General features: G+C 47.5%; 1 protein-coding gene across 1 annotated transcript; it reads right to left on the bottom strand.

Moving 5' to 3' along the window:
* Positions 1-240: 240 nt before the first annotated feature.
* LOC106592350 (E3 ubiquitin-protein ligase ZNF598) lies at positions 241-15463 on the bottom strand (the record flags this gene model as incomplete). The annotated part of the gene is given in 4 exon segments (XM_045712105.1): positions 241-1029; positions 1031-1165; positions 10672-10870; positions 15291-15463. Coding segments are annotated over 4 exon segments (735 nt in total), but the record flags the coding sequence as incomplete, so codon positions are not given.
* Positions 15464-16255: the final 792 nt, after the last annotated feature.

Below are 16255 nucleotides of genomic sequence, written 5' to 3'. Positions count from 1 at the left end.
GTCTCCGAGGGAGGAGTAGAGGGACCTGACTGTCTCCGAGGGAGGAGTAGAGGGTCTGACTGTCTCCGAGGGAGGAGTAGAGGGTCTGACTGTCTCCGAGGGAGGAGTAGAGGGTCTGACTGTCTCCGAGGGAGGAGTAGAGGGACCTGACTGTCTCCGAGGGAGGAGTAGAGGGTCTGACTGTCTCCGAGGGAGGAGTAGAGGGTCTGACTGTCTCCGAGGGAGGAGTAGAGGACCTGACTGTCTCCGAGGGAGGAGTAGAGGGGTCTGACTGTCTCCGAGGGAGGAGTAGAGGGTCTGACTGTCTCCGAGGGAGGAGTAGAGGGTCTGACTGTCTCCGAGGGAGGAGTAGAGGGTCTGACTTAATAAAACACTCTTTCCTCAGTCATCAAACCTGATAGAAGAACCAATGTATCAACCTCACGGAAATGTGATCAGAAGAGAGAGAGGAGGAGGAGGGGTGGAGAGAGAGAGAGAAAAATTAAATATATAGAATCATTCTTATTATTATTATTATTATTATTATTATTAATACACAACATGTGGTACTTGTAGGGCATTTCCAGGGTCGGGTCCAGGTCCAGCCCGGGAATCACACCGGGAGTCAGGTCAATATCTGGCAACCAGAATATCAGTTCAACCTCCTGCTGGCCCCAGCCTCGCCACTCAAATACACTACCCAACGTCCTCTCCGGCCGTGGTCACCGTGGAAACGCCCCCCTCCCCCGCCCCTGAATGGCAACAGGCGAGGCTGTGATTGGGCAGTGTTCATGTCTTGTCCCGGGGGGGGGGGGGGCGGGGCTAACTGATGATACGGCTGATGGTCTGCAGGGAGGGGAAGTCCTCGTTGTCCCCCAAGTGCAAGGTCTTATGGGAGTTGAAGTCTTTAGGGTCCAACACTTGGCAGCAGGTGGGGCATACCTGGCAGTCCAGCGCGGCTGCATTAGAGACAGCGCTGGACTGGGAGGCACTCTTCTTCTTGTCCTTCCTGGCCCCGCCGCCTCTCGGTCTCTCCGTGGCCTGGTCGTCTCACGTGGGCCGACAGAAGCTCCTGCTGTTTAACCGTGTCAGGAAGTAAAACCAGCAGCTCGTTGAAGACGCCAACAAAATTGTCCCCTAACAGAGTCTTACAGCTGCGGTGGTACAAAACGGCAGACATCAGACCCTGTTAGAGAGAGAGAGATGGATGGGAACATTAGCCTGTTAGCCTTACTGGGTGGATAGGAACATTAGCCTGTTAGCCTTACTGGGTGGATAGGAACATTAGCCTGTTAGCCTTACTGGGTGGATAGGAACATTAGCCTGTTAGCCTTACTGGGTGGATAGGAACATTAGCCTGTTAGCCTTACTGGGTGGATAGGAACATTAGCCTGTTAGCCTTACAGGGTGGATAGGAACATTAGCCTGTTAGCCTTACTGGGTGGATAGGAACATTAGCCTGTTAGCCTTACTGGGTGGATAGGAACATTAGCCTGTTAGCCTTACTGGGTGGATAGGAACATTAGCCTGTTAGCCTTACTGGGTGGATAGGAACATTAGCCTGTTAGAGAGAGAGAGATGGATGGGAACATTAGCCTGTTAGCCTTACAGGGTGGATAGGAACATTAGCCTGTTAGCCTTACTGGGTGGATAGGAACATTAGCCTGTTAGCCTTACAGGGTGGATAGGAACATTAGCCTGTTAGAGAGAGAGAGATGGATAGGAACATTAGCCTGTTAGCCTTACTGGGTGGATAGGAACATTAGCCTGTTAGCCTTACTGGGTGGATAGGAACATTAGCCTGTTAGCCTTACTGGGTCTATAGGAACATTAGCCTGCTGGCCTTACTGGGTGGATAGGAACATTAGCCTGTTAGCCTTACAGGGTGGATAGGAACATTAGCCTGTTAGAGAGAGAGAGATGGATAGGAACATTAGCCTGTTAGCCTTACTGGGTGGATAGGAACATTAGCCTGTTAGCCTTACAGGGTGGATAGGAACATTAGCCTGTTAGAGAGAGAGAGATGGATAGGAACATTAGCCTGTTAGCCTTACTGGGTGGATAGGAACATTAGCCTGTTAGCCTTACTGGGTGGATAGGAACATTAGCCTGCTGGCCTTACTGGGTCGATAGGAACATTAGCCTGTTAGCCTTACTGGGTGGATAGGAACATTAGCCTGTTAGCCTTACTGGGTGGATAGGAACATTAGCCTGTTAGCCTTACTGGGTGGATAGGAACATTAGCCTGTTAGAGAGAGAGATGGATAGGAACATTAGCCTGTTAGCCTTACAGGGTGGATAGGAACATTAGCCTGTTAGCCTTACAGGGTGGATAGGAACATTAGCCTGTTAGCCTTACTGGGTGGATAGGAACATTAGCCTGTTAGCCTTACTGGGTGGATAGGAACATTAGCCTGTTAGAGAGAGAGAGATGGATAGGAACATTAGCCTGCTAGCCTTACTGGGTCTATAGGAACATTAGCCTGTTAGCCTTACTGGGTGGATAGGAACATTAGCCTGTTAGCCTTACTGGATGGATAGGAACATTAGCCTGTTAGCCTTACTGGGTGGATAGGAACATTAGCCTGCTAGCCTTACTGGGTCGATAGGAACATTAGCCTGTTAGCCTTACTGGGTGGATAGGAACATTAGCCTGTTAGCCTTACTGGGTGGATAGGAACATTAGCCTGTTAGCCTTACTGGGTGGATAGGAACATTAGCCTGTTAGAGAGAGAGAGATGGATAGGAACATTAGCCTGTTAGCCTTACAGGGTGGATAGGAACATTAGCCTGTTAGCCTTACAGGGTGGATAGGAACATTAGCCTGTTAGCCTTACTGGGTGGATAGGAACATTAGCCTGTTAGCCTTACTGGGTGGATAGGAACATTAGCCTGTTAGAGAGAGAGAGATGGATAGGAACATTAGCCTGCTAGCCTTACTGGGTCTATAGGAACATTAGCCTGTTAGCCTTACTGGGTGGATAGGAACATTAGCCTGTTAGCCTTACTGGGTGGATAGGAACATTAGCCTGTTAGCCTTACAGGGTGGAAAGGAACATTAGCCTGCTGGCCTTACTGGGTGGATAGGAACATTAGCCTGTTAGCCTTACTGGGTGGATAGGAACATTAGCCTGTTAGAGAGAGAGAGATGGATAGGAACATTAGCCTGTTAGTAAGAGAGAGATGGATAGGAACATTAGCCTGCTAGCCTTACAGGGTGGATAGGAACATTAGCCTGTTAGCCTTACTGGGTCTATAGGAACATTAGCCTGTTAGCCTTACTGGGTCTATAGGAACATTAGCCTGTTAGCCTTACTGGGTGGATAGGAACATTAGCCTGCTAGCCTTACTGGGTGGATAGGAACATTAGCCTGTTAGAGAGAGAGAGATGGATAGGAACATTAGCCTGCTAGCCTTACTGGGTGGATAGGAACATTAGCCTGTTAGCCTTACTGGGTGGATAGGAACATTAGCCTGTTGGCCTTACTGGGTGGATAGGAACATTAGCCTGTTAGCATTACTGGGTGGATAGGAACATTAGCCTGTTAGCCTTACTGGGTGGATAGGAACATTAGCCTGTTAGCCTTACTGGGTGGATAGGAACATTAGCCTGTTAGAAAGAGAGAGATGGATAGGAACATTAGCCTGTTAGCCTTACTGGGTGGATAGGAACATTAGCCTGTTAGCCTTACTGGGTGGATAGGAACATTAGCCTGTTAGCCTTACAGGGTGGATAGGAACATTAGCCTGTTAGCCTTACTGGGTGGATAGGAACATTAGCCTGTTAGCCTTACTGGGTCGATAGGAACATTAGCCTGTTAGAGAGAGAGAGATGGATAGGAACATTAGCCTGTTAGCCTTACAGGGTGGATAGGAACATTAGCCTGTTAGCCTTACTGGGTGGATAGGAACATTAGCCTGTTAGCCTTACTGGGTGGATAGGAACATTAGCCTGTTAGAGAGAGAGAGATGGATAGGAACATTAGCCTGTTAGCCTTACAGGGTGGATAGGAACATTAGCCTGTTAGCCTTACTGGGTCTATAGGAACATTAGCCTGTTAGCCTTACAGGGTGGATAGGAACATTAGCCTGTTAGCCTTACTGGGTGGATAGGAACATTAGCCTGTTAGCCTTACTGGGTGGATGGGAACATTAGCCTGTTAGCCTTACTGGGTGGATAGGAACATTAGCCTGTTAGCCTTACTGGGTGGATAGGAACATTAGCCTGTTAGAGAGAGAGAGATGGATAGGAACATTAGCCTGTTAGCCTTACAGGGTGGATAGGAACATTAGCCTGTTAGCCTTACTGGGTGGATAGGAACATTAGCCTGTTAGCCTTACTGGGTGGATAGGAACATTAGCCTGTTAGAGAGAGAGAGATGGATAGGAACATTAGCCTGTTAGCCTTACTGGGTGGATAGGAACATTAGCCTGTTAGAGAGAGAGAGATGGATAGGAACATTAGCCTGTTAGTAAGAGAGAGATGGATAGGAACATTAGCCTGCTAGCCTTACAGGGTGGATAGGAACATTAGCCTGTTAGCCTTACAGGGTGGAAAGGAACATTAGCCTGCTGGCCTTACTGGGTGGATAGGAACATTAGCCTGTTAGAGAGAGAGAGATGGATAGGAACATTAGCCTGTTAGTAAGAGAGAGATGGATAGGAACATTAGCCTGCTAGCCTTACTGGGTCTATAGGAACATTAGCCTGTTAGCCTTACTGGGTGGATAGGAACATTAGCCTGTTAGCCTTACTGGGTGGATAGGAACATTAGCCTGTTAGAGAGAGAGAGATGGATAGGAACATTAGCCTGTTAGCCTTACAGGGTGGATAGGAACATTAGCCTGTTAGCCTTACAGGGTGGATAGGAACATTAGCCTGTTAGAGAGAGAGAGATGGATAGGAACATTAGCCTGTTGGCCTTACTGGGTGGATAGGAACATTAGCCTGTTAGCCTTACAGGGTGGATAGGAACATTAGCCTGTTAGAGAGAGAGAGATGGATAGGAACATTAGCCTGTTAGCCTTACAGGGTGGATAGGAACATTAGCCTGTTAGAGAGAGAGAGATGGATAGGAACATTAGCCTGTTAGCCTTACAGGGTGGATAGGAACATTAGCCTGTTAGAGAGAGAGAGATGGATAGGAACATTAGCCTGTTAGCCTTACAGGGTGGATAGGAACATTAGCCTGCTGGCCTTACTGGGTGGATAGGAACATTAGCCTGTTAGCCTTACTGGGTGGATAGGAACATTAGCCTGTTAGCCTTACAGGGTGGATAGGAACATTAGCCTGTTAGCCTTACTGGGTGGATAGGAACATTAGCCTGCTGGCCTTACTGGGTCTATAGGAACATTAGCCTGTTAGCCTTACTGGGTGGATAGGAACATTAGCCTGTTGGCCTTACAGGGTGGATAGGAACATTAGCCTGTTAGCCTTACTGGGTGGATAGGAACATTAGCCTGTTAGCCTTACTGGGTGGATAGGAACATTAGCCTGTTAGAAAGAGAGAGATGGATAGGAACATTAGCCTGTTAGCCTTACTGGGTGGATAGGAACATTAGCCTGTTAGCCTTACTGGGTGGATAGGAACATTAGCCTGTTTGAGAGAGAGAGATGGATAGGAAAATTAGCCTGTTAGCCTTACTGGGTGGATAGGAACATTAGCCTGTTAGCATTACTGGGTCTATAGGAACATTAGCCTGTTAGCCTTACAGAGTGGATAGGAACATTAGCCTGTTAGCCTTACTGGGTGGATAGGAACATTAGCCTGTTAGCCTTACTGGGTCTATAGGAACATTAGCCTGTTAGCCTTACTGGGTCTATAGGAACATTAGCCTGTTAGCCTTACTGGGTGGATAGGAACATTAGCCTGTTAGCCTTACTGGGTGGATAGGAACATTAGCCTGTTAGAGAGAGAGAGATGGATAGGAACATTAGCCTGTTAGCCTTACAGGGTGGATAGGAACATTAGCCTGTTAGCCTTACTGGGTCTATAGGAACATTAGCCTGTTAGCCTTACTGGGTCTATAGGAACATTAGCCTGTTAGCCTTACTGGGTGGATAGGAACATTAGCCTGTTAGCCTTACTGGGTGGATAGGAACATTAGCCTGTTAGAGAGAGAGAGATGGATAGGAACATTAGCCTGTTAGCCTTACAGGGTGGATAGGAACATTAGCCTGTTAGCCTTACTGGGTCTATAGGAACATTAGCCTGTTAGCCTTACTGGGTGGATAGGAACATTAGCCTGTTAGAGAGAGAGAGATGGATAGGAACATTAGCCTGCTAGCCTTACTGGGTCTATAGGAACATTAGCCTGTTAGCCTTACAGGGTGGATAGGAACATTAGCCTGTTAGAGAGAGAGAGATGGATAGGAACATTAGCCTGTTAGCCTTACTGGGTGGATAGGAACATTAGCCTGTTAGCCTTACAGGGTGGATAGCAACATTAGCCTGTTAGAGAGAGAGAGAGATGGATAGGAACATTAGCCTGTTAGCCTTACAGGGTGGATAGGAACATTAGCCTGTTAGAGAGAGAGAGATGGATAGGAACATTAGCCTGTTAGCCTTACTGGGTGGATAGGAACATTAGCCTGTTAGCCTTACTGGGTCTATAGGAACATTAGCCTGTTAGCCTTACTGGGTGGATAGGAACATTAGCCTGCTGGCCTTACAGGGTGGATAGGAACATTAGCCTGTTAGCCTTACTGGGTGGATAGGAACATTAGCCTGTTAGCCTTACTGTGTCTATAGGAACATTAGCCTGTTAGCCTTCCTGGGTGGATAGGAACATTAGCCTGTTAGCCTTACAGGGTGGATAGGAACATTAGCCTGTTAGCCTTACTGTGTCTATAGGAACATTAGCCTGTTAGCCTTACAGGGTGGATAGGAACATTAGCCTGCTGGCCTTACTGGGTGGATAGGAACATTAGCCTGTTAGCCTTACTGGGTGGATAGGAACATTAGCCTGTTAGCCTTACTGGGTGGATAGGAACATTAGCCTGCTGGCCTTACTGGGTGGATAGGAACATTAGCCTGTTAGCCTTACTGGGTGGATAGGAACATTAGCCTGTTAGCCTTACTGGGTCTATAGGAACATTAGCCTGTTAGCCTTACTGGGTGGATAGGAACATTAGCCTGTTAGCCTTACTGGGTCTATAGGAACATTAGCCTGCTGGCCTTACTGGGTCTATATGAACATTAGCCTGTTAGCCTTACTGGGTGGATAGGAACATTAGCCTGTTAGCCTTACAGGGTGGATAGGAACATTAGCCTGCTGGCCTTACTGGGTGGATAGGAACATTAGCCTGTTAGCCTTACTGGGTGGATAGGAACATTAGCCTGTTAGCCTTACTGAGTGGATAGGAACATTAGCCTGTTAGCCTTACTGGGTGGATAGGAACATTAGCCTGTTAGCCTTACTGGGTGGATAGGAACATTAGCCTGTTAGCCTTACTGGGTGGATAGGAACATTAGCCTGTTAGCCTTACTGGGTGGATAGGAACATTAGCCTGTTAGCCTTACTGGGTGGATAGGAACATTAGCCTGTTAGCCTTACTGGGTGGATAGGAACATTAGCCTGTTAGCCTTACTGGGTCTATAGGAACATTAGCCTGTTAGCCTTACTGGGTCTATAGGAACATTAGCCTGTTAGCCTTACTGGGTGGATAGGAACATTAGCCTGTTAGCCTTACTGGGTCTATAGGAACATTAGCCTGTTAGCCTTACTGTGTCTATAGGAACATTAGCCTGTTAGCCTTACTGGGTCTATAGACCCGTTCAACACTGTAAATACTGAGTCTTTGCATCAACTTCATGTAATTGTCAATAAAAGCCTTTGACACTTATGAAATGGCCCAGTCTGGATGTAACTACGGGTTAGAGAGGATAGTTCAGCCCCAACAGTCTGGATGTAACTACGGGTTAGAGATATAGAGAGGATAGTTCAGCCCCAACAGTCTGGATGTAACTACGGGTTAGAGATATATAGAGAGGATAGTTCAGCCCCAACAGTCTGGATGTAACTACGGGTTAGAGATATAGAGAGAGGATAGTTCAGCCCCAACAGTCTGGATGTAACTACGGGTTAGAGATATAGAGAGGATAGTTCAGCCCCAACAGTCTGTATGTAACTACGGGTTAGAGATATAGAGAGGATAGTTCAGCCCCAACAGTCTGTATGTAACTACGGGTTAGAGATATATAGAGAGGATAGTTCAGCCCCAACAGTCTGGATGTAACTACGGGTTAGAGATATATAGAGAGGATAGTTCAGCCCCAACAGTCTGTATGTAACTACGGGTTAGAGATATAGAGAGGATAGTTCAGCCCCAACAGTCTGGATGTAACTACGGGTTAGAGATATAGAGAGGATAGTTCAGCCCCAACAGTCTGGATGTAACTACGGGTTAGAGATATATAGAGAGGATAGTTCAGCCCCAACAGTCTGGATGTAACTACGGGTTAGAGATATAGAGAGAGGATAGTTCAGCCCCAACAGTCTGGATGTAACTACGGGTTAGAGATATATAGAGAGGATAGTTCAGCCCCAACAGTCTGGATGTAACTACGGGTTAGAGATATATAGAGAGGATAGTTCAGCCCCAACAGTCTGGATGTAACTACGGGTTAGAGATATAGAGAGGATAGTTCAGCCCCAACAGTCTGTATGTAACTACGGGTTAGAGATATAGAGAGGATAGTTCAGCCCCAACAGTCTTACAGCTCTGATGGTGCAGCACCATCCACATAAAATCCTGTCTGAACCGTCCAGAGTAGTTCTTAGGGTGAAGGTTAGGGGGGTTAAGGTTAGGGTTAGGGGGATTAAGGTTAGGGTTGGGGGGTTAAGGTTAGGGATAGGAGTCAGGGCGTACCTGTCTGAACTGGCCAGAGTAGTCCTTAGGGATAGGAGTCAGGGCGTACCTGTCTGAACTGTCCAGAGTAGTCCTTAGGGTCAGGAGTCAGGGCTTACCTGTCTGAACTGTCCAGAGTAGTCCTTAGGGTTAGGAGTCAGGGCTTACCTGTCTGAACTGTCCAGAGTAGTCCTTAGGGTCAGGAGTCAGGGCTTACCTGTCTGAACTGTCCAGAGTAGTCCTTAGGGATAGGAGTCAGGGCTTACCTGTCTGAACTGTCCAGAGTAGTCCTTAGGGATAGGAGTCAGGGCTTACCTGTCTGAACTGTCCAGAGTAGTCCTTAGGGATAGGAGTCAGGGCTTACCTGTCTGAACTGTCCAGAGTAGTTCTTAGGGATAGGAGTCAGGGCTTACCTGTCTGAACTGTCCAGAGTAGTTCTTAGGGTTAGGAGTCAGGGCTTACCTGTCTGAACTGTCCAGAGTAGTCCTTAGGGATAGGAGTCGGGGCGTACCTGTCTGAACTGTCCAGAGTAGTCCTTAGGGTCAGGGATAGGAGTCAGGGCTTACCTGTCTGAACTGTCCAGAGTAGTCCTTAGGGATAGGAGTCAGGGCTTACCTGTCTGAACTGTCCAGAGTAGTCCTTAGGGTTAGGAGTCAGGGCTTACCTGTCTGAACTGTCCAGAGTAGTCCTTAGGGTTAGGAGTCAGGGCGTACCTGTCTGAACTGTCCAGAGTAGTCCTTAGGGTTAGGGATAGGAGTCAGGGCGTACCTGTCTGAACTGTCCAGAGTAGTCCTTAGGGTTAGGAGTCTGGGCTTACCTGTCTGAACTGTCCAGAGTAGTCCTTAGGGATAGGAGTCAGGGCTTACCTGTCTGAACTGTCCAGAGTAGTCCTTAGGGTTAGGAGTCTGGGCTTACCTGTCTGAACTGTCCAGAGTAGTCCTTAGGGATAGGAGTCAGGGCTTACCTGTCTGAACTGTCCAGAGTAGTCCTTAGGGATAGGAGTCAGGGCTTACCTGTCTGAACTGTCCAGAGTAGTCCTTAGGGATAGGAGTCAGGGCGTACCTGTCTGAACTGTCCAGAGTAGTCCTCAGGGATAGGAGTCAGGGCTTACCTGTCTGAACTGTCCAGAGTAGTCCTTAGGGTTAGGAGTCAGGGCGTACCTGTCTGAACTGTCCAGAGTAGTCCTTAGGGTCAGGGATTACCTGTCTGAACTGTCCAGAGTAGTCCTTAGGGATAGGAGTCAGGGCTTACCTGTCTGAACTGTCCAGAGTAGTCCTTAGGGTTAGGAGTCAGGGCTTACCTGTCTGAACTGTCCAGAGTAGTCCTTAGGGATAGGAGTCAGGGCGTACCTGTCTGAACTGTCCAGAGTAGTCCTTAGGGATAGGAGTCAGGGCTTACCTGTCTGAACTGTCCAGAGTAGTCCTTAGGGATAGGAGTCAGGGCTTACCTGTCTGAACTGTTCAGAGTAGTCCTTAGGGATAGGAGTCAGGGCTTACCTGTCTGAACTGTCCAGAGTAGTCCTCAGGGTTAGGAGTCAGGGCTTACCTGTCTGAACTGTCCAGAGTAGTCCTTAGGGATAGGAGTCAGGGCTTACCTGTCTGAACTGTCCAGAGTAGTTCTTAGGGTCAGGAGTCAGGGCTTACCTGTCTGAACTGTCCAGAGTAGTCCTTAGGGTCAGGGATAGGGGGGTTAAGGTTAGGGTTAGGGGGGTTAAGGTTAGGGTTAGGAGTCAGGGCGTACCTGTCTGAACTGGCCAGAGTAGTCCTTAGGGTTAGGAGTCAGGGCGTAGGTTAAGGTTAGGGTTAGGGGGGTTAAGGTTAGGGATAGGAGTCAGGGCGTACCTGTCTGAACTGGCCAGAGTAGTCCTTGAACTGGTTGAATCGTGACTGGTCGTTCTGCAGGAGGTTCTTAATGGACTGGATCAGTTCCATGTTCCGTTGCTGGAAGTTCTCTGGAGCCAGGTACACCCCCGGGGACTGGGGAGAGCTGAACACCCCCGGGGACTGGGGAGAGCTGAACACCCCCGGGGACTGGGGAGAGCTGAACACCCCCCATATGGAGTCATTTAGACACACTGAGCTTCAATCAAATATGTGTTGTTGTGTAAAGTTGGCGGTCTGTCTGGAGTCTGTAAAGTTGGCGGTCTGTCTGGAGTCTGTAAAGGTGGTGGTCTGTCTGGAGTCTGTAAAGGTGGCGGTCTGTCTGGAGTCTGTAAAGGTGGTGGTCTGTCTGGAGTCTGTAAAGGTGGTGGTCTGTCTGGTGTCTGTAAAGGTGGTGGTCTGTCTGGAGTCTGTAAAGGTGGTGGTCTGTCTGGAGTCTGTAAAGGTGGTGGTCTGTCTGGAGTCTGTAAAGGTGGTGGTCTGTAAAGGTGGCGATCTGTCTGGAGTCTGTAAAGGTGGTGGTCTGTCTGGAGTCTGGTCTGTCTGGAGTCTGTAAAGGTGGTGGTCTGTCTGGTGTCTGTAAAGGTGGTGGTCTGTCTGGAGTCTGTAAAGGTGGTGGTCTGTCTGGAGTCTGTAAAGGTGGTGGTCTGTCTGGAGTCTGTAAAGGTGGTGGTCTGTCTGGAGTCTGTAAAGGTGGTGGTCTGTCTGGAGTCTGTAAAGGTGGTGGTCTGTCTGGAGTCTGGTCTGTCTGGTGTCTGTAAAGGTGGCGTTCTGTCTGGAGTCTGTAAAGGTGGCGGTCTGTCTGGAGTCTGGTCTGTCTGGAGTCTGTAAAGGTGGTGGTCTGTCTGGAGTCTGTAAAGGTGGTGGTCTGTCTGGAGTCTGTAAAGGTGGTGGTCTGTCTGGAGTCTGTAAAGGTGATGTCTAGTCTGTAAAGGTGATGTCTAGTCTGTAAAGGTGATGTCTGGTCTGTAAAGGTGATGTCTAGTCTGTAAAGGTGATGTCTAGTCTGTAAAGGTGGTGGTCTGTCTGGAGTCTGTAAAGGTGGTGGTCTGTCTGGAGTCTGTAAAGGTGGTGGTCTGTCTGGAGTCTGTAAAGGTGGTGGTCTGTCTGGAGTCTGTAAAGGTGGTGGTCTGTCTGGAGTCTGTAAAGGTGGTGGTCTGTCTGGTGTCTGTAAAGGTGATGTCTAGTCTGTAAAGGTGATGTCTGGTCTGTAAAGGTGATGTCTGGTCTGTAAAGGTGATGTCTAGTCTGTAAAGGTGATGTGATGGTTGGTCTGTAAAGGTGATGTCTAGACTGTAAAGGTGATGTCTAGTCTGTAAAGGTGATGTCTAGTCTGTAAAGGTGATGCGATGTCTAGTCTGTAAAGGTGATGTCTGGTCTGTAAAGGTGATGTGATGGTTGGTCTGTAAAGGTGATGTCTAGACTGTAAAGGTGATGTCTACTCTGTAAAGGTGATGTGATGGTCGGTCTGTAAAGGTGATGTGATGGCTAGTCTGTAAAGATGATGTGATGGTCGGTCTGTAAAGGTGATGTGATGTCTAGTCTGTAAAGGTGATGTCTAGTCTGTAAAGGTGATGTGATGGTCGGTCTGTAAAGGTGATGTGATGGTCAGTCTGTAAAGGTGATGTGATGGTCAGTCTGTAAAGGTGATGTGATGGTCTGTAAAGGTGATTTGATGGTCTGTAAAGGTGATTTGATGGTCTGTAAAGGTGATGAGATGGTCAGTCTGTAAAGGTGATGTCTAGTCTGTAAAGGTGATGTGATGTCTAGTCTGTAAAGGTGATGTGATGGTCGGTCTGTAAAGGTGATGTGATGGTCTGTCTGTAAAGGTGATGTGATGGTCGGTCTGTAAAGGTGATGTGATGGTCTGTCTGTAAAGGTGATGTGATGGTCTGTCTGTAAAGGTGATGTCTGGTCTGTAAAGGTGATGTGATGGTCGGTCTGTAAAGGTGATGTGATGGTTGGTCTGTAAAGGTGATGTGATGGTCTGTCTGTAAAGGTGATGTGATGGTCAGTCTGTAAAGGTGATGTGATGGTTGGTCTGTAAAGGTGATGTGATGTCTAGTCTGTAAAGGTGATGTCTAGTCTGTAAAGGTGATGTGATGGTCGGTCTGTAAAGGTGATGTGATGGTCGGTCTGTAAAGGTGATGTGATGGTCTGTAAAGGTGATGTGATGGTCAGTCTGTAAAGGTGATGGTCAGTCTGTAAAGGTGATGTCTAGTCTGTAAAGGTGATGTGATGGTCGGTCTGTAAAGGTGATGTGATGGTCGGTCTGTAAAGGTGATGTGATGGTCGGTCTGTAAAGGTGATGTGATGGTCGGTCTGTAAAGGTGATGTGATGGTCGGTCTGTAAAGGTGATGTGATGGTCGGTCTGTAAAGGTGATGTGATGGTCGGTCTGTAAAGGTGATGTCTGGTCTGTAAAGGTGATGTGATGGTCGGTCTGTAAAGGTGATGTCTAGTCTGTAAAGGTGATGTGATATCTAGTCTGTAAAGGTGATGTGATGGTCTGTCTGTAAAGGTGATGTGATGGTCTGTCTATAAAGGTGATGTGATGGTCTGTCTGTAAAGGTGATGTGATGGTCGGTCTGTAAAGGTGATGTGATGGTCGGTCTGTAAAGGTGATGTCTGGTCTGTAAAGGTGATGTGATGGTCGGTCTGTAAAGGTGATGTGATGGTCGGTCTGTAAAGGTGATGTGATGGTCTGTCTGTAAAGGTGATGTGATGGTCTGTCTGTAAAGGTGATGTGATGGTCTGTCTGTAAAGGTGATGTGATGGTCAGTCTGTAAAGGTGATGTGATGGTCTGTAAAGGTGATTTGATGGTCTGTAAAGGTGATGGGCGGTCTGTAAAGGTGATGTGATGGTCTGTAAAGGTGATGTGATGGTCTGTAAAGGTGATGTGATGGTCTGTAAAGGTGATGTGATGGTCTGTAAAGGTGATGTGATGGTCTGTAAAGGTGATGGTCTGTAAAGGTGATGTGATGGTCTGTAAAGGTGATGGTCGGTCTGTAAAGGTGATGTGATGGTCCTGTAAAGGTGATGTGATGGTCTGTAAAGGTGATGTGATGGTCTGTAAAGGTGATGTGATGGTTGGTCTGTAAAGGTGATGGTCGGTCTGTAAAGGTGATGTGATGGTCTGTAAAGGTGATGTCTGGTCTGTAAAGGTGATGTGATGGTCGGTCTGTAAAGGTGATGTGATGGTCGGTCTGTAAAGGTGATGTGATGGTCGGTCTGTAAAGGTGATGTCTGGTCTGTAAAGGTGATGTGATGGTCGGTCTGTAAAGGTGATGTGATGGTCGGTCTGTAAAGGTGATGTCTGGTCTGTAAAGGTGATGTGATGGTCGGTCTGTAAAGGTGATGTCTGGTCTGTAAAGATGATGTGATGGTCGTTCTGTAAAGGTGATGTGATGGTCGGTCTGTAAAGGTGATGTGATGGTCTGTCTGTAAAGGTGATGTGATGGTCTGTCTGTAAAGGTGATGTGATGGTCTGTCTGTAAAGGTGATGTGATGGTCTGTCTGTAAAGGTGATGTGATGGTCTGTCTGTAAAGGTGATGTGATGGTCGGTCTGTAAAGGTGATGTGATGGTCGGTCTGTAAAGATGATGTGATGGTCAGTCTGTAAAGGTGATGGTCGGTCTGTAAAAGTGATGTGATGGTCAGTCTGTAAAGGTGATGTCTGTTCTGTAAAGGTGATGTGATGGTCGGTCTGTAAAGGTGATGTCTGGTCTGTAAAGATGATGTGATGGTCGGTCTGTAAAGGTGATGTGATGGTCTGTCTGTAAAGGTGATGTGATGGTCTGTAAAGGTGATGTGATGGTCTGTAAAGGTGATGTGATGGTCTGTAAAGGTGATGTGATGGTCTGTAAAGGTGATGTGATGGTCTGTAAAGGTGATGGTCTGTAAAGGTGATGTGATGGTCTGTAAAGGTGATGGTCTGTAAAGGTGATGTGATGGTCTGTAAAGGTGATGTGATGGTCTGTAAAGGTGATGTGATGGTCTGTAAAGGTGATGGTCGGTCTGTAAAGGTGATGTGATGGTCCTGTAAAGGTGATGTGATGGTCTGTAAAGGTGATGTGATGGTCTGTAAAGGTGATGTGATGGTTGGTCTGTAAAGGTGATGGTCGGTCTGTAAAGGTGATGTGATGGTCCTGTAAAGGTGATGTGATGGTCTGTAAAGGTGATGTGATGGTCTGTAAAAGTGATGTGATGGTTGGTCTGTAAAGGTGATGGTCGGTCTGTAAAGGTGATGTGATGGTCTGTAAAGGTGATGTGATGGTCTGTAAAGGTGATGGTCTGTAAAGGTAAGGTGATGTGATGGTCTGTAAAGGTGATGTGATGGTCTGTAAAGGTGATGGTCTGTCTGTAAAGGTGATGGTCTGTAAAGGTGATGTGATGGTCTGTAAAGGTGATGTCTGGTCTGTAAAGGTGATGTGATGGTCGGTCTGTAAAGGTGATGTGATGGTCTGTCTGTAAAGGTGATGTGATGGTCTGTAAAGGTGATGTGATGGTCTGTAAAGGTGAGGTGATGGTCTGTAAAGGTGATGTGATGGTCTGTAAAGGTGATGGTCGGTCTGTCTCACCGGGGGCTGGATGCAGGGGGCTCCACCACGTTGCTGTTGAGGGGGATGCCGGTGAACCCCGGGGGGGGCTTACTGGGCGGGGGGGCGCCGCCCTGGCCGGGGGGAGACGGGGACAGGACGTTGGGGGGGGCAGAACTCTTCAGGACGAAGGAACTTTTAAATCCTGGAGGAGATAAACAACATCACTACATTATCGATGTTACTTTCATCCATAAAACCCCCAAAACTTAAAGCTGCAGCTAAATTCACATAGAAACGTGTGTTATAGAGCTGTCACTCTCATAGACAGCAAGTCTAAGAAGCTGTAGATCTCGTTCTATGTGAGGTATTTCTATGCTCCCTGTTCTTATGTCTTTTACTTTCGGTTTTCTACACCAGCATCAAAACAACTGAAATATTTTGGGTTATTAAATATATATTTCACAGCGGTTTCGATAGAACAATGATTCTCTACGCAATGGGCAAAAAAAAAAAAAGAATACTTAAAAAATGTCAATAAATCAAATTGCTGCCGTCCAAATTGTTCAGGAGAAGAAAAAATTAAAATCTATTGAAAAAAAATGATGCTTCTTATTCATTGATGGAAAAACCAGTGGATGTTACTGTCTGGTGTTACTGCTGGGGCGTTACTGTCTGGTGTTACTGCTGGGGCGTTACTGTCTGGTGTGGTGTTACTGCTGGGGCGTTACTGTCTGGTGTGGTGTTACTGCTGGGGCGTTACTGTCTGGTGTTACTGCTGGGGCGTTACTGTCTGCTGTGGTGTTACTGCTGGGGCGTTACTGTCTGGTGTTACTGCTGGGGCGTTACTGTCTGGTGTGGTGTTACTGCTGGGACGTTACTGTCTGGTGTGGTGTTACTGCTGGGGCGTTACTGTCTGGTGTGGTGTTACTGCTGGGGCGTTACTGTCTGGTGTTACTGCTGGGGCGTTACTGTCTGGTGTGTTGTTACTGCTGGGGCGTTACTGT

This window comes from Salmo salar, unplaced genomic scaffold (assembly GCF_905237065.1).
Source record: "Salmo salar unplaced genomic scaffold, Ssal_v3.1, whole genome shotgun sequence".
Classification (NCBI taxonomy): domain Eukaryota; kingdom Metazoa; phylum Chordata; class Actinopteri; order Salmoniformes; family Salmonidae; genus Salmo; species Salmo salar.
Note: the sequence above shows the minus strand (reverse complement) of the source record. Positions and strands in the feature narration are given on the sequence as shown.